We start from the raw sequence: 18,929 nt of genomic DNA, 5'->3' as shown, positions 1-18,929 counted from the left end.
TCTTTCACCTTTATAATTAATATGTTGGAATCTTAAAGGTATTAAAATTGAAGGTTTTATTATGTTTCTATATTATGTATAAATACATAAATGGCACAAAACCAAAATGTGACAACTTTTATAAAACCTGTAAAACATATTTCATTTTCAATATAAAATAGACTAATCTGAGTTTGAGATAAATGAAGAGATAGATTTAGGCCATTTAAGAAAGAAGAGGAGACTGTCATGTCCCTATTTTGGGGAAGGTCAAAGAATGCTAAGAGCTTGACTTACTGCATTAAAAACTTCAGATTATGGAGATACACAGAACACAACAGAACAATGTAGAGAGAGCAGAAAGCAGAGGGCTTGGCCCAGTCTGCTCATGGAAAAGGTAGACTTTTTTAAAAAATGTAGCAGTCAGAGACAACTGTTACTAGTTCATTTTACAGAAAATAATTAAAACCTTCCATGAACATTATCCCTTTATTTCTTGAAACTTTTCTTTGAGGTAGAGATTTGGGCCAGGCTACTGCTGAAAAGCACAAGCAGGAATGGTGAGGCCAGTGTAGCTCTTGAGAGATTAAAGAATTATGGAATTGAACTCCTTGTCTTCACAGCTGTGCCAGCTCTTTTTGAACAGAGAACAGCCACTCTTCATGATCAATTCTTCATGTCATTTTAGGGTTCTAATGTGTCCGCATCCATGGATCCCACACATTAAGAAAGTTAATTCTTTTAAGCAGCTAACACTGACACAATCATGACTCAAACTTGAACGTAGTCCTATGCAATTTTAGGCACATGGCAGTTAAATCACACAAAATAAAAATAAACTCAACATTTTTTTGTTTTAAATTCTTAGGTTCCAAATATTTCTTAATTATTTTATCCTAAGGTGCATTTGCAATGAATTGTAATTGCTATTACCTCTGTCCTTGAAGGAAAACATTAGGAGAATGGGTTGTTTTTAAGCTAAACGTGTCTCCACTTGAGGAGTGTCGGGAAGGAGCTTTTCCACCCAAAAGTGACGTTTCTGCTTCTTTTATTTCCATCGCCCTTTTGTATAGTTCAGCAGCTTTTTCAAAATCCCCTTCTTCATAGCTTTGAGAGGAAAAATTGTTAAAATGAGAATATGCCCTCTTAACTTGAAATGACCTTATAGGATACAGAATAACAAGTTGTGAATAATTCCCCATTTTCTCCTTTCTGTTTCCAGCGTGTGCATTCACTCAGGCAGACCAGTAAAATAGAATACCCAGACTCTTCTTTCTATCTGAACTGCTAAAGTATATCTCAGTGCCTCATACAGACACCATTAAGACCATGTTGTAATGGACGCAGTGGAATTGCTAAGGCTCTGCATCCTGAGATACACAAACACAGACAGAGCAAAATCAACAGGCGCTTTCTTTTTTTAGAGAGAAAAAGTGTGCACACGGGATGGGGGGAGGGGCAGAGGGGAAGGGAGAGAGAATCTTGAACAGGCTCCAGGCCCAGCGCGGAGCCCAATGCAGGGCTTGACCAGGGCTCGGTCTCACAGCCCTGAGATCATGACCTGAGCCAAAACCAAGAGTCAGATGCTTAACTGACTGAGCTACCTAAGCACCCAAAATCAACATACACTTAATGGTAAATAGTTTTTGAGGGCAGCAAATTGCCCATATTACCCCCAGAACCAGTTAGCTGCAAATGTAAATCATCTTTCACTATTTACATGATACATTCCTTTAGAAAATAGATTATGCAACATTTATTTCACTTCTGAATACTACTTTAGTATCTTGAAGTAAAGCAACCCAAAACAACCCCTTCCCCTCTTCTAAGAAAAAAACAATTAGCACTAAATATTGTGTTATTCTATGATAAGTCAAATTAAGGATGGAGTTTGGCTGTTACCAGGAAACAGGAAACAAAAAATTCTTACCTAAGCACGGCTAAATTTTTTAATGTTTCTCCAACTCGAGGATGCATCCGACCCAGGCTGTCCTCATAAATCTTTAATGCTCTTTCATATAATGGCAAGGCTTCAATGTGTTTTTTCTTATTAAAAAAAGCAGTAATATTCACTTAAACACACTGAGTTGCTGAAATTACTATTAACATTCTAGACTAAGCTGATCTACTGGGGTAAACCCCTTTAAAAATGTTAATATCCTCCTACAGATTAAAAATCTATTACTAATCATCATGGTAGAAGCATATAATAGAAAGTCAGAAACCTAAGTTTTAGACCCAGCTTGGTGACCACTGAACTTAATCCAATAATATAAGAAAAACCTGTTTCCTTATTGCTCAGTGGGTAGGATACCTGCTTTTCACCTATCACAGGCAAATGCCACAGCTTAAAGATAGTATTAGACAAAGAGATGTACAGTCTCCAGAATTTAAAAACGAAACTCAGGCAATGAACTAAATAAATACTCAGTAGTGTTTTACACTAAGAGGAAAGGACCGTGTTACAAATGTAACTTCAATAATTTCTCAAGTACTAAAGGAAGCATTAATAATCTTAAATTTTCTTTAGTTACTTTTACTGTGCCACATCTATTTCATGTTTATGTTTCATAACTTAGAACTATTCATAAAGAGTTAATATGTGGGAACTTACCATTTGGCTATAGAGAACAGCTAAGTTCACCAGGGCAGTAGCTACACTGGGGTGCTTTGGGCCAAAGGATTTCTGCCGAATTTCAACAGCCAGCTCATACAAAGGTACAGCTTTGTCAAGTTTCCCCTAAAAAACAAAAGTGAAATCTAACAAAAATATTAAAATAATAAATACCATCTGATCAAAGCTTTTTCCATAAATAAAATTTTCTTTTAAAGAGTAATTTTGAGGAAAAAATTTCAGAAACCTCTTCTCCCACTTTAATGGTTCAGTTTATAGATAACCGAAATCTATATTCAGTTTTTAATCACCTACAAACTGAAATTTTATATTCAATGTAGCACTGAATGTAATTGAATATACACTGAATATAAAAACATTTTCTTTGATAATTCAGAAAGCCCTTTTATAAAGCTCACCCAGTATCACTCATTTCCCAGTGAAGGAAAAATATGCCAGTAAAATGTTTATTATCACTCAGTTCCCAGTGAAGTAAAAATATGCCAGTAAAATGTTTGCTACTGTATGTAATTTAGATATGGCATCAAAAATAAAATCTCATTTCCCACCAAATCCCTTCGAGATTCTTCTAATTTTTTTAAAAGATTTTATTTATTAGAGAGAGAGAGAGAAAGCACACAAGCAGGGGGAGCAGCAGAGGGAGAGGGAGAAGCAGACTCCCAGGCTCCTTGCTCAGCAGAGAGCCCAATGCAGGGCTTGATCTCAGGACTCTGGGATCATGACCTGAACCGAAGGCAGATGCTTAATCGACTGAGCCATGAAGGCGCCCCTCTAATTATTTCCTTTTCACCTGAAAGTTAGGCAGAAATAGCAACAGTGCATTGTTCTTACTAAAACATTAACTTCAGAGCCAGGTTGACCAGCAAGGGTCCCACAAAGTCTAAAGATAGTCTACGTAGCTCTGTAACTGCACTAAATGAAATGAAATCAGACTTTTTTTTTTTTTTTTTTTTAGAACAGCTACAAAAATTCCAAACATCACTTAGGCTAGAACCTTAGGGAAAAGAATGGTTACATTTCATTACAGGCGAAGAAAAGAAACTGAAATTGAAATGCTCATTTAATCACCTACAAAGATTCCTCTTTCACCTCTGACAACTAGGTGATTTGTTGTGATTATGGCTGCTTAACTCAGAAAACTTAATAGTGGCTTGATTTTAGAACTTCTGAAATATAAGTTCCACTTAGAATGTTGATGAATGCATTTGTATTTGGAATGTATTTTAATAAAACTAAACCAGTACTTTAATTAAATCTGATATACTCTTTTTTAATGTTCTACTCAGCTATTTGTTAAAAAATTTAATCATTATGATGAAAAAGTTCATAGAAAATAATAAGACAAATTATTTTACTGATGGTAGTTATGACTTAATTGGTATATTATAAAACACATGTAAGCATGTCAAGGATTACTTACCATTTTCTTATACAAGATTGCAAGATGTTTCACTGTATAGGCCAAAGAAGGGTGATCAGGAGCTAATGCTCGTCTCCGAATGTCTAAAGCTCTTTCATAAAGTTCTTCTGCTTTATCATACTGTTTCTTTTCATTGCATAGAGCCGCCAGATTATTTAAAGACTGGGCACAGTCGGGGTGATCTGGTCCTAGGACTCGCTCTCTCATTTCTAAGGACCGCTTCAGAAACTGGTCAGCTGTTCTATGAACAGAACCCCAAAATGGTTTAAATAATTTGTTCTCTAGAAGTAAGAATCCTTAGCCCTAGTTAGGTGGAGACCTGAAGCATTTTCATTCTTAAATCCAAGATAGTTAATATGAAGGATGTGGCTCAGAGTCCTCTCTCTCCCTCTTTCCTACCCCTCATCCCTTCCTGCCCTTTTCCAAAAACTAAAAATGCTTTCCTGATAGTGTGAGGGCCTAAAGTATCTAGATGATTGCCTCAGTTCTCCACTTGACTTTTTCTAAAAGACAAACCCATAAATATTTTCCACACAAACTTCTGATACCTTTAAAATTAGGAGACCTAATTCAAAAGATTTTGGTATTCATTGTTTTTCCCTCTGAAGTTACTACGACATAATTTTTAATTGAAACCCCTTCCGAAGCCGGTTAAGTACCCGGCTTAAATTTTCTTTAGTTACTTTTACTGTGCCTCATCTATTTCATGTTTATATTTCATACCTTAAAACCATTCATAAAGAGTTAATATGTGGGGACTTACCATTTGGCGCTAGAGAACAGCTAAGTTCACCAGGGCAGTAGCTGATATCCAAAGTATCTAATTTTTTTTGATATCCAAAGTATTAATGTCTTTTCGAATCTTTTCAGTCAAATAAACCAAAGACCAAAACCAGCAGTCATCTACATCCTATCCCTTACTCTCCCTTGGTGCCAAGTTCCTCTGTGAAGTCTCATGTACAGTATCTATACAAAACACTTTTTATAATCATATAAAACATACAAGGGATGCTACAGAATAACTTTTTGGCCAATAAAAGAAACAATGTGACAGGAAACAGTAAAACAATGCCATGGCCTTTGTTCAGCATGGTTGTATGTTCATAACCTACCATACCTGAAATCTGGCACGGTTTCTATCAACTTATTCTAGCTTGACTTGATAGAAACGGAAAGCAGCTTTGCATTTAAGAGATGAAACGGACACTTGTTTTCATTATTAGCATCATGGTACTCACTCCAGGTTATTCTGAAGATAGTAGAGAACACCCAGCTCATTGAGGGTCCGAGCATTGTCAGGTGTGTCCTTTCCTAGAGTGAGCTCTTCTAACTGCAGGGCTCGTCTACGTAAGAGGGCGAATCCATACTGAAGCAAACACAAATGGAGAATAAGTACTAAGTGCAGTCCTTGATTCTGAAATACTACACTTGAATTCTAAGACATCTTTCTCCTTTTGTTCCCTTTAAAGTAGATTACAGTTATTTTATTTATTTATTTAATTTTTATTGTTATGTTAATCACCATACATTACATCATTTGTTTTTGATGTAGTGTTCCATGATTCATTGTTTGTGCATAACACCCAGTGCTCCACGCAGAATGTGCCCTCTTTAATACCCATCACCAGGCTAACCCATCCCCCTACTCTCCTCCCCTCTAGAACCCTCAGTTTGTTTTGCAGAGTCCATCGTCTCTCATGGTTCGTCTCCCCCTCCGATTTACTCCCCTTCATTCTTCCCCTCCTGCTGTCTTCTTCTTTTTCTTTTTTCTTAACATATGTTGCATTATTTGTTTCAAAAGTACAGATCTGTGATTCAACAGTCTTGCACAATTCACAGAGCTCACCATAGCACATACCCTACCCAATGTCTATCACCCAGTCACCCCATCCCTCCCAGCCCCCACCACTCCAGCAACCCTGAGTTTGTTTCCTGAGAATAAGAATTCCTCATATTAGTGAGGTCATATGATACATGTCTTTCTCTGATTGACTTATTTCACTCAGCATAACACTCTCCAGTTCCATCCACGTGGTTGCAAATGGCAAGATCTCATTCCTTTTTATGGCTGCATAATATTCCATTGTGTATATATACCACTTCTTTATCCATTCATCTGTCGAGGGACATCTTGGCTCTTTCCACAGTTTGGCTATTGTGGCCATTGCTGCTACAAACATTGGGGTGCACGTACCCCTTCGGATCCCTACATTAGTATCTTTGTGGTAAATACCCAGTAGTGCAATTGCTGGATCGTATGGTAGCTCTATTTTCAACTGTTTCAGGAACCTCCATACTGTTTTCCAGAGTGGTTGCACCAGCCTGCATTCCCACCAACAGTGTAAGAGGGTTCCCCTTTCTCCGCATCCCCGCCAAATCTGTCGTTTCCTGACTTGTTAATTTTAGCCATTCTGACTGATGTGAGGTGGTATCTCATTGAGGTTTTGATTTGGATTTCCCTGATGCCGAGCGATGTTGAGCACTTTTTCACGTGTCTGTTGGACATTCGGATGTCTTCTTTGGAAAAATGTCTGTTCATGTCTTCTGCCCATTTCTTGATTGGATTGTTTGTTCTTTGGGTGTTGAGTTTGATAAGTTCTTTATAGATCTTGGATACTAGCCCTTTATCTAATACGTCATTTGCAAATATTTTCTCCCATTCTGTCGGTTGTCTTTTGGTTTTGTGGACTGTTTCTTTTGCTGTGCAAAAGCTTTTTATCTTGATGAAATCCCAATAGTTCATTTTTGCCCTAGCTTCCCTTGCCTTTGGTGATGTTTCTAGGAAGAAGTTGCTGTGGCTCAGGTCGAAGAGGTTGCTACCTGTGTTCTCCTTTAGGATGTTGACGGACTCCTGTCTCACGTTTAGGTCTTTCAACCATTTGGAGTCTATTTTTGTGTGTGGTGTAAGGAAATGGTCCAGTTTCATTCTTCTGCATGTGGTTGTCCAATTTTCCCAACCCCATTTGTTGAAGAGACTGTCTTTTTTCCATTGGAAGTTCTTTCCTGCTTTGTCAAAGATGAGTTGACCATAGAGTTGAGGGTCCATTTCTGGGCTCTCGATTCTGTTCCCTTGATCTATGTGTCTGTTTTTGTGCCAGTACCATACTGTCTTGAGGATGACAGCTTTGTAATAGAGCTGGAAGTCTGGAATTGTGATGCCGCTAGCCTTGCTTTTCTTTTTCAAGATTCCTCTGGCTATTCGGGGTCTCTTCTGGTTCCATACAAGTTTTAGGATTATTTGTTCCATTTCTTGGAAAAAAGTGGATGGTATTTTGATGGGGATTGCACTGAATGTGTAGTTTGCTCTAGGTAGCATTGACATCTTCACAATCTTTGTTCTTCCAATCCATGAGCATGGAACGTTTTTCCATTTCTTTGTGTCTTCTTCAATTTCTTTCATGAGTATTTTATAGTTTTCTGAGTACAGATCCTTTGCCTCTTTGGTTAAATTTATTCCTAGGTATCTTATGGTTTTGGATGCAATTGTAAATGGGATCGACTCCTTGATTTGTCTCTCTTCTGTCTTGTTGTTGGTGTATAAGAATGCCACTGATTTCTGTGCATTGATTTTATATCCTGCTACTTGACTGAATTCCTGTATGAGTTCTAGCAGTTTTGGGGAGGAGTCTTTTGGGTTTTCCACATACACTATCATATCATCTGCAAAGAGTGACAGTTTGACTTCCTCTTTGCCGATTTGGATGCCTTTGATTTCTTTTCATTGTCTGATTGCTGTGGCTAGGACTGCTAATACTACGTGGAATAGCAGTGGTGAGAGTGGACATCCCTGCCGCGTTACTGACCTTAGGGGAAAAGCTCTCAGCTTTTCCCCATTGAGAATGATATTCCCTGTAGGTTTTTCACAGATGGCTTTTATGATATTGAGGTATGTACCCTCTATCCCTATACTCTGAAGAGTTTTGATCAAGAAAGGATGCTGTACTTTGTCAAATGCTTTTTCTGCATCTATTGAGAGGATCATATGATTCTTGTTCTTTTGTTAATGTATTGTATCACGTTGATTGATTTGCCGATGTTGAGCCAACCTTGCAGCCCAGGGATAAACCCCACTTGGTCATGATGAATAATCCTTTTAATGTACTGTTGGATCCTATTGGCTAGTATTTTGGTGAGAATTTTTGCATCCATGTTCATCAAGGGTATTGGTCTGTAATTCTCCTTTTTGATGGGGTCTTTGTCTGGTTTTGGGATCAAGGTAATGGTGGCCTCATAAAATGACTTTGGAAGTTTTCCTTCCATTTCTATTTTTTGGAACAGTTGCAGGAGAATAGGTGTTAATTCTTCTTTAAATGCCTGATAGAATTCCCCTGGGAAGCCATTTGGCCCTGGGCTTTTGTTTGTTGGGAGATTTTTGATGACTGCTTCAATTTCCTTAGTGGTTATAGGTCTGTTCAGGTTTTCTATTTCTTCCTGGTTCAATTTTGGTAGTTGATACATCTCTAGGAATGCACCCATTTCTTCCAGGTTATCTAATTTGCTGGCATAGAGTTGCTCATAATATGTTCTTAGAATTGTTTGTATTTCTTTGGGGTTGGGTGTGATCTCTCCTCTTTCATTCATGATTTTGTTGATTTGGGTCATTTCTCTTTGCTTTTTGATAAGTCTGGCCAGGGGTTTATCAATCTTGTTAATTCTTTCAAAGAACCAGCTCCTAGTTTCGTTGATCTGTTCTACTATTCTTTTGGTTTCTAGTTCATTGATTTCTGCTCTGATCTTTATTATTTCTCTTCTCCTGCTGGGTTTAGGCTTGAGTTGCTGTTCTTTCTCCAGCTCCTTTAGGTGTAGGGTTAGGTTGTGTATTTGAGACCTTTCTTGTTTCTTGAGAAAGGCTTGTATCGCTATATACTTTCCTCTCAGGACTGCCTTTGCTGTATCCCAAAGATTTTGAACAGTTGTGTTTTCATTTTCATTGGTTTCCATGAATGTTTTTAATTCTTCTCTAATTTCCTGGTTGACCCATTCATTCTTTAGTAGGATGCTCTTTAGCCTCCATGTATTTGAGTTCTTTCCAACTTTCCTCTTGTGATTTGAGTTCTAGTTTCAAAGCATTGTGGTCTGAAAATATGCAGGGAATGATCCCAATCTTTTGGTACCGGTTGAGACTGATTTGTGACCTAGGATGTGATCAATTCTGGAGAATGTTCCATGGGCACTAGAGAAGAATGTGTATTCCGTTGCTTTGGGATGGAATGTTCTGAATATGTCTATGAAGTCCATTTGGTCCAGTGTGTCATTTAAAGTCTTTATTTCCTTGTTGATCTTTTGCTTAGGTGATCTGTCCATTTCAGTCAGGGGGCTGTTAAAGTCCCCCACTATTATTGTATTGTTGTCAATGTGTTCCTTTGCTTTTGTTATTAATTGCTTATATAATTGGCTGCTCCCATGTTAGGGGCATAGATATTTACAACTGTTAGATCTCCTTGTTGGATAGACCCTTTAAGTAGGATATAGTGTCCTTCTTCATCTCTTATTACAGTCTTTGTTTTAAAATCTAATTTGTCTGATATAAGGATTGCCACCCCAGCTTTCTTTTGGTGTCCATTAGCATGGTAAATGGTTTTCCACCCCCTCACTTTCAATGTGGGGGTGTCTTTCGGTCTAAATTGAGTCTCTTGCAGACAGCATATTGATGGGTCTTGTTTTTTAATCCAATCTGATAGCCTGTGTCTTTTGATTGGGGCATTTAGCCCATTTACATTCAGGGTAACTATTGAAAGGTATGAATTTAGTGCCACTGTATTGCCTGCAAGGTGACTGTCACTGTATATTGTCTGTGTTCCTTTCTGATCTATGCTGCTTGTAGGCTCTCTCTTTGCTTAGAGGACCCCTTTCAATATTTCTTGCAGGGCTGATTTCGTGTTTGGAAATTCCTTTAGTTTTTGTTTGTCCTGGAAGCTTTTTATCTCTCCTTCAACTTTCAATGAGAGCCTCGCTGGATATAGTATTCTTGGCTGCATATTTTTCTTGTTTAGTGCTCTGAAGATATCATGCCAGTCTTTTCTGGCCTGCCAGGTCTCTGTGGATAGGTCTGTTGCCAATCTAATGTTTCTACCATTGTAGGTTACATATCTCTTCTCCCGAGCTGCTTTCAGGATTTTCTCTTTGTCTCTGAGACTCGTAAGTTTTACTATTAGATGTCGGGGTGTTCACCTATTTTTATTGATTTTGAGAGGGGTTCTCTGTGCCTCCTGGATTTTGATGCCTGTTTCCTTCCCCACATTAGGGAAGTTCTCTGCTATAATTTGCTCCAGTGTACCTTCTGCCCCTCTCTCTCTTTCTTCTTCTTCTGGGATCCCAATTATTCTAATGTTGTTTCGTCTTTCGTATCGCTTATCTCTTGAATTCTGCCCTCGTGATCCTGTAGTTGTTTCTCTTTTTCTCAGCCTCTTTATTTTCCATCATTTGGTCTTCTATATCACTAATTCTCTCTTCTGCCTCATTTATCCTAGCAGTTAGTGCCCCCATTTTTTGATTGCACCTCATTAATAGCCTTTTTGATTTCGACTTGGTTAGATTTTAGTTCTTTTATTTCTCCAGAAAGTGTTTCTCTAATAACTTCCACGCTTTTTTGAAGCCCAGCTAGTATCTTTAAAGTCATGATTCTGAACTCTAGGTCCGACATCATACTATGTCCGTATTGAGGAGGTCCCTGGCAGTCGGTACTACCTCCTGTTCTTTTTGCTGAGGTGATTTTTTTCGTCTTGCTCATTTTGTCCAGAGAATAGATGAATGAGAGAACAAAATGCTCACAGGTTAACAACGTCCCCAGCAAATATACTCTATATAAATCAGAAGAGACCTGAAACCAGGGGAAAAGAAAGGGAAAGAAAAAAGAAAGAGAAAAAAAAAAAGAAAGAAAAAGATAAAAACAAAAACAGAACAATACAAAAAAAAAACCAGAATATGATCACATATGATCAGGCTAGTGCATACATCAGTGCCACACACTAGATTTTGGGCGTATTTTGGTCTGTTAGAAGAAAGTGCCTCCTAAAATTTTAAAGGAAGAAAGATTTATATATGTACAAAATAAGGGTTGATACAATGAAGGGATGGAAGATGAATGTAAAGATGAAAATTATAAAATATTTTATAAAAGGAATTGATAAGTTGTTTGAAAAAAGAAAGAAGATTTAAAAAAAAATAAGAAAAGGGAGAGAATGTGATCAGGCAGGAGACTAGAACAAAGCCATACACTAGTGATTTACGGTATATTTTGATCTGTTAGAAGAAACTGTATCTCAAAATTTTAAAGAGAGAACAATTTATATATATATGCCAAAAATAAGGGTAACTACTATGAAGGGATAAAATATGACTCTAAAAATGAAAAATAAAAAATGTTTTTTTTTTAAAAAGGGATTGATAAGATGTTGGTTGAAAAAGGGAAAAAGAAAAATTAAAAAAAAAGTAACTTTGAAAAACTAATGAATCATGGTAAAAAAAAGCCATGAATTCTATGTGCAGTATTCCCCTAGCGCTGGAGTTCTCCTGTTCTCCTTGATCGGTAAACTTGGTCTTGGCTTGCTGCCTGTTCGTGCTGATCTTCTGGGGGAGGAGCATGTTGCCATGGTTCCCAAATATCTTTGCTGGAGGCGGAATTGCCCTGCCCTTGTGGTCCGGGCTAAGTGAGCTGCTCGGGTTTGCTCTCAGGAGATTTTGTTCCCTGCAAGCTCTCAGTACAGCTTTGGAGGACCAGGGTGAAAATGGTGGCCTCCCAATCTCCACCCGGAGGAGCTGAGAACTCGGGGCCCCGTTCCTCAGTGCACCCCCAGAGAAAAGCAGTCAGTCACTCCCGTGTCCCCTGTCTCTGGCCGCACTCCGTGCTCACCCGGCCTGTGACCGAGCATTTCTATCTCTGGCACCGACCCCGTGTCGAGTCTCCAAACCCAGCAGATCCCTGCGGTGCGCTCCCGCGCCGCTCCTTCCCGGGAAGGAAGGGGAGTCTCCCCGGATCTGCCACTTGTTGGGTCCCTGCTGGAGGAGCAGTGGCCCAACCTGGCCGCGGATCACAGTTTATGGCGACCCCGAGCTGAGAGCCCGCACCTCTGCTCCTTCTCTGCAGCCAACTTCCCCGCTCCGATACCTGGGAGCTCTGCTGCACTCAGGCACCCCCGGTCTTTCTGTGACCCCGAGGGTCTGAGACCACACTGTCTCACGAGGGTTCCACCCTCCGCTTGGCCATTGGAGCGACGTCCCTCAGCGGAGCCGACTTCTAAAAGTTCCGATTTTGTGCTCTGCGGCTCTTATCAGTTGCCAGAAGCGGCCGACGGAGGCCCCCTCCCCTGCCGTCTATCTTCCCAAATATCGCCTCGGATTCACTTCTCCGCATGTCCTACCTTCCAGTAAGTGGTCGCTTTTCTGTTCAGAGAGTTGTTGCTACTCTCTTCTTCAATCTCCTGTTGAGTTCGTAGGTGTTCAGAATGGTTTGATCCCTATTCAGCTGAATTCCTGAGACCAGACGAGATCCAGGTCTCCTACTCCTCTGCCATCTTGCTCCACCCCCAGATTACAGTTATTTTAAGTATCATATTGAATTAATCCAGTGGTTATTGCAAATGCACATACTTCCACATGGCATCACATTCTAAAATCCATTAAAAGCTGTTTCGAGAAAGTGATGATAGCTATTTTAGCAAAGTGAACTAAGTCCCAAGTGCTTCAAAAAGATCAGGACACAGAATTAACCCGCAGATATTTACCAATCCCACGGTTTAAATACTGAAAAACATCAGGTACTTAAATTGCACCTAGCACTTGCAAGTAGTAGACAAATAAATCCTGGAGATCAAATGCACAGTACAGTGAATGTAGACAATAATACTGTATTAAAATCATTAAACTTGGTAAGAGATTAGATCTTAACTATTCCCACCATAAAAAGGAAACAATAATTATGTGATATGACAGAGGTGCCATCACTCCAATGGCAATTAGATTACAATATATAATGTATGAAATTAGCATGTTGTACACCTTAAATTTACAGAATGTTCTAGTCAAGTATATTTAATTTAAAAAATGTACATAGAATTTGAAGTTAAAACAGGCTATATTTAGATTTTATCAGCAGCTTAGAAAAATGAAAATAATTTTGTGTGTGCTCAAAGGTAAGAATTTCTTTGCATCTGAATTTAACATAATTAAATTTTTTATTTGCTTTTCCTTTAAAGAATTGATGCAGCTTTTAAGTCCATCTTCCAAAGTCTAACCTTCAAATGAACTTTATAGTTCCACTTTAAAAAAGTAAAAAAAAATTTTTTCCAAGTTCACTGAGACATAATTGCCATAAAACACTGTGTATTTTAAGGTGTACAACATAATGATTTCACATATGTATATATTGCAAAATAACCATAATATACAGTTCCACTTTTTAAAAGTCTGCTAAGTTTTACTTCTCAGTAATACTAATACTTAACATGTATTATGTGTAAATAAGAAAATGTTAGTACTTTTATAGAAATCACTTTAATATCTAAAGTTCTTAAACATATGAGGTGTATGCAGCTATATTATGATATTCAGAGATGCTCTTTTCCTCTGGTTCAAAACACAACACAAAAGAAATCTCTCATTACCGAGTTGCCTTTTCTCCTTGTAACCTTCTGACGAATTTTAAAGGATTTTTTCCTAAAATGTTCAGCTTGCTCATATCTTAAAAAAAAAATAACAATAAAGTCAAACAAAAGAAACATACGTCCAAAGTATCATACTTCAGTGAAATGAAGGCATTCCTTACCTAGTGCAAAAGCTTTTTTTGGCTCTTAAATATAGCATAATTCCTAAAAATGATAGTCACATGGAATTAAAAATCTTTAACAAAAACCTTCATAAAACAAAATCTAACAAAACAAACCTAATCCTCTAAGTAGCTGACATTTAACAGATTTTTAACTGATTTAACTCACTCTGAATCTCTAAAGGATGACCTAACTAAATGAAAATCTAAAATTTTAGTTTGCTCTACCACCTTCTCCTGTACATGCTTATTTCTGGTCAAATATAAACGTGAAATTCACACAAAATTTGTGTGAAACAACACCTCTAGAAATTAAAAGAAAAAATTCCAATATGTATCATTTACGATACATGATTTCTGATAGAGGAAACGATGCCATTCAGTGTGTGTCTAATAGATATGAGACTTTTTATTATGCCAGGGATTGGTAAACTTTTTCTGGAAAGGGCTACATAGTAAATATTTTAGGCTTTGTGGGCCACATAGTCTCTGTTACAACTATGGAACTCTGTTGAATCATGGAAGCAACCACAGATAATATGTACATGAAAAAATGTGACTATGTTCCAATACAATCTTATTTACAAAACAAGGGGCCTAGTGGACTTGGCCTGTGGACAATGGTTTGCTGCCCTGTATTAGCAGTGCACTTAATATTACAAAGCTAGTTGGTGAAGGAGCCCAGATTCAAACCCGACTATATGACTCCAAAGTCCATGTTCTATCCTTCACGCATCTTCAAATGGAGGTGAATCTTGTAGTTCTAATTTTCTGTTTACTCCACAAAGATCCAAGACAAAGAATAATCTTTGAACATGGTAGATTCAAAAGAATATTGGATAAGAAAAGTACACAGCCACAAAACAAAGCTTACCACATAAGTACATTAAGAACTGTGACTCCCCAACATAAAACCAGAGTATTACTGATCTAAGTCTTACTTATTTTGTTTCTGGTACAAAGTTGCCAGTGCCTCAAGTTCACGAGCAATATGGGGATGTTCTGCACCATAAGCATTTTCAGAGATTTCTAAGGCCTGTTTATACAGCTGTTCTGCATTGCCAAACTTCTTCCACTGCACGTACACACTTGCTAATTGGTGGAGGGACTGAGCCACTCTTGGGTGATCGGGATCTAAAGCTGTTTCTCGAATTTCTAGGGACCTCTGCAAAGGCACCACAGCCTAGAGAAAAAAAAAAAAAAGGTTAAAGACCAGTTCCAAGTGAGTGAAATGCTGTAAGATCTGCAATCTCATTAGCACAACAAATGAAAACTGCACTAAACTCCTAACAAGGAGAGAAGAGCAAAGAGGAAAAACCTACCTACATCTGACCCCCTGCTGAAGTTACCTGACTGAGGAGGCCTAGATCCTTGAGAAATCGCCCCAGGGTTTCATAAAGATCAGCCAAGCAAATCATGTTCTCCTCGCCTTCACAGGTTTTCTCATACTGCTTCAAGGAATCAAAGTATTCTGCTGCCATTGCGCTTTTGTCTTTGCCAACAAACTGCCAGTAACTCAGCAACTCGGCAAAGTGTCCTCTGTTTCAACAAAAAACCCAGTAATTTAATGAAAAACAAACTTTAAAACCCACTATAAATGCCAGAATTCGTATCAGGCTATTGACACTTTATTAGCAGGCAACTACAGTGTACAGAGAGGTAAGACTGCAGACTCTGACTCCCAGCCGAGGCCATCACTTCCTAGCTGTGTGATGGTGAGCAGGTGGTCTGACCGCCTCATCCTTATCTGCAGAAGGAGGGTCACCAACCCGCCCTGCCTCGGGTGCTCCTCTAAGCCGAGGATGGCACACAGCAAGTACTCCATAATGTGGGCTGCCGTCGTTAATGTACTTACTAAACATCACACTGTGAGTGGGAGACCTCGCTCTGCCTTCTTTCCCACTTACCTAATGCTAAATGCTACAGCTAAATCTAAGTCCATCCATCTTTCTGGGCCCACTCGATGTCCCTGTTTGCTAGCTGCTCTCTGCTCTAAATCTCATTTTTATCACAGCATTAGGGGGTTCTTTGGTAATTTATTTATTATGTAATACAACATTTATTAGTTTCGGGCGCACAACTCATGATTTGGTATTTGCATATATAGTAGTCCACCTTATCCCCGGTTTCATTTTCCCCAGTTTCAGTTATCGGTCATCAACTATGGTCCAGGAGCAGATGATCCTCCTCTGACATAAGGTCAGCAGGTCAACAGTAGCCCATGGCTCCATCACAGTGCCTACTCCATTCACCTCACTTCAGCTCATCACCGGGACATTTTATCATCTGACGTCATCACAAGAAGAAGGGTAAGTCAGTCCAGTAAGGTATTTTGAGAGAGAGACCACATTGACATAACTTTGATTATAGTATATTGTTATAATTATTCTATTTTATTATTCGTTATTGATATTAATGTCTTATTATGCCTAATTCATAAATTAAACTTTATCATAGGTATGTGTGTACAGGGAAAAATAATATATACAGGGCTCGGTATGATCTATGGTTTTAGGCATCCACTGGGGGTCTTGAAAGTATCCCCCCATGGGAAAGGGGGATCATTGCAAAATGATCACCAAAGTCTAATTAACATATGTCCCTATACATAGTTACAGAATTTTTTTCTTGTGATGATAACTTTTAAGATCTACTTTCTTAGCAGCTTTAAAATATACAAAGTATTATTAACTATAGTCACCATGCTGTACATTACATCCCCAGGACTTAGTTTAGTTTATAACTGGAAGTTTGTACCTTTCTACTCCTTTTACCAACTTTGCCCACTCCCTACCCTCTCCCTCTGGCAATCAACAATCTCTTCTCTGGATCAAGAACATGTTTGGCTTTTGTTTTTAGTTTTTTTTAGATTCCAGATATAAGTGAGATCATACAGTATTTGTCTTTCTGTGACTTATTTCACTTAACATAATGTCCTAAAGGTCCATCCATGCTCTTGCAAATGGCAAGGTTTCATTCTTTTTTACGGCTGAATAATAGTCCACTGTATGTATATAATGTGCACACACATATACACACCACTGTTCTTTATCCATTCATGTATGAGTGGACACTTAGGTTGTTTCCTATCTTGACTATTGTAAATAATGCTATAATGAACATGGGGGTGCATATATCTTTTCAAATTATTTTTTCTTCAGATAAACCCCCAGAAATGAAACTGCTGGGTCATATTGCAGTTCTAGTTTTAATTTTTTGAGGAACCTCATACTGTTTTCCACAGTGGCTGTCCCAAATTACATTCCTACCAACAGTACATGAGGGTTCCCTTTTCTCTACATCATTGCCGGCATTTGTTATCACTTGTCTTTTTTTTTTTTAAATTATGTTATGTTAGTCACCATATAATTCATCATTAGTTTTTTGATGTGGTGATCCACAATTCATTATTTTCATATAACACCCAGTGCTCCATGCAGTATGTGCCCTCCTTAATACCCATCACTGGGCTAACCCATTCCCCCACACCCTCCCCTCTAAAACCCTGTTTGTTTCTCAGAGTCCATAGTCTCTCATGGTTCATCTCTCCCTCCAATTCCCCCCCCATTTCTCCCTTCCTTCTCCTAATGTCCTCCATGCTATTCCTTATGTGCCACAAATAAGTGAAGCCATATGATAATTGACTTTCTCTGCTTGACTTATTTCACTTAGCATAATCTCCAGTCCCATCCATGTTGATGTAAAAGTTGGGTATTCATCCTTTCTGATGGCTGAGTAATATTCCATTGTATACACCGACCACATCTTTATCCATTTGTCTGTTGAAGGGCATCTCAGCTCCTTCCACAGTTTGGCTATTGCGGACATTGCTGCTATGAACATTGGGGTGCATATGGCCCTTCTTTTCACTACATCTGTGTCTTTGGGGTAAATACCCAGGAGTGCAATTGCTGGGTTGTAGGGTAGCTCTATTTTTAATTTTTTGAGGCACCTCCACACTGTTTTCCAAAGTGGCTGTACCAACTTGCATTCCTACCAACAGTGGAAGAGGGTTCCCCTTTCTCCACAACCTCTCCAACATTTTTTGTTTCTTGCCTTGTCAATTTTTGCCATTTTAACTAGTGTAAGGTGGTATCTCAATGAGGTTTTGGTTTGAATTTTCCTAATGGCTAATGGTGATGAACATTTTTCATGTGTCTGTTAGCCATTTGTATGTCTTCTTTGGAGAAGCGTCTTTTCATGTCTTCTGCCCATTTTTTGACTTGTTTTTTGGGTGCTGAATTTGAGAAGTTCTTTATCGTTCTTGGATACCAGCCCTTTATCTGTAGTGTCACTTGCAAATATCTTCTCCCATTCTGTGGGCTGCCTCTTTGTTTTGCTGACTGTTTCCTTTGCTGTGCAGAAGCTTTTTATCTTGATGAAGTCCCCAAAGTTCATTTTTGCTTTTGTTTCACTAGCCTTTGGAGATATAGCTTGAAAGAAGTTGCTGGGGGCAATGTCAAAGAGGTTACTGCCTATGTTCTCTAGCATTTTGATGGATTCCTCTCTCACACTGAGGTCTTTCATCCATTTTGAGTTTATGTTTGTGTACAGTGTTAGAGAATGGTCGAGTTGCATTCTTCTGCATGTGGCTGTCCAGTTTTCCCAGCACCATTTACTGAAGAGACTTTTTTCCATCGCATATTTTTTCTGGCTTTGTCGAAGATTACTTGACCATAGAGTTGAGGGTCCATATCTGGGCTCTCTATTCTGTTCCATTGGTCTATGTGTCTGTTTTGTGCCAGTACCATGCTGTCTTGGTGATCACAGCTTTGTAATATAGCTTGAAATTGGGCAATGTGATGTCCCAGCTTTTTCTTTTTCAATATTTCCTTGGCGATTCGGGGTCTCTTCTGAGTCCTTACAAATTTTAGGATTGTTTCTTCCAGCACTTTGAAAAATGTCATTGGAATTTTGATTGGGATGGCACTGAAGGTATAGATTGCTCTGGGTAGCCTAGACATTTTAACAATGTTTATTCTTCTGATCCATGAGCATGGAATGCTATTCCATCTTTTTGTGTCTTCTTCAATTTCTTTCATGAGTGTTCTGTAGTTCCTAAAGTATAGATCCTTTACCTCTTTGGTTAGGTTTATTCCAAGGTATCTTACGGTTTTTGGTGCTATTGTAAA

The 18,929-nt window shown here is 38.6% G+C and overlaps 1 protein-coding gene across 1 annotated transcript in view; it reads right to left on the bottom strand.

Annotated features, from left to right (window-relative positions):
• Positions 1–100: 100 nt before the first annotated feature.
• Positions 101–18,929, bottom strand: part of NPHP3 (nephrocystin 3) — a 61,704-nt gene continuing 42,875 nt past the window's right edge. The window contains exons 20-27 of the mRNA XM_028099147.1: positions 15,147–15,336; positions 14,739–14,980; positions 13,637–13,712; positions 5,273–5,400; positions 4,035–4,275; positions 2,594–2,719; positions 1,910–2,025; positions 101–1,086 (exon numbers count right to left, since the gene is read on the bottom strand). Coding sequence (XP_027954948.1) covers positions 909–1,086; positions 1,910–2,025; positions 2,594–2,719; positions 4,035–4,275; positions 5,273–5,400; positions 13,637–13,712; positions 14,739–14,980; positions 15,147–15,336 — 1,297 coding nt within the window. The 3' untranslated portion in view covers positions 101–908. The remainder of the gene's footprint in view (positions 1,087–1,909; positions 2,026–2,593; positions 2,720–4,034; positions 4,276–5,272; positions 5,401–13,636; positions 13,713–14,738; positions 14,981–15,146; positions 15,337–18,929) is intronic.

This window comes from Eumetopias jubatus, unplaced genomic scaffold (genome assembly GCF_037043125.1).
Source record: "Eumetopias jubatus isolate StellerSeaLion01/CBP00866 unplaced genomic scaffold, mEumJub1_p1.0 scaffold_1, whole genome shotgun sequence".
NCBI lineage: Eukaryota > Metazoa > Chordata > Mammalia > Carnivora > Otariidae > Eumetopias > Eumetopias jubatus.
The sequence above is the reverse complement of the archived record's forward strand: the minus strand, read 5'-3'. Positions and strand labels throughout refer to the sequence as shown.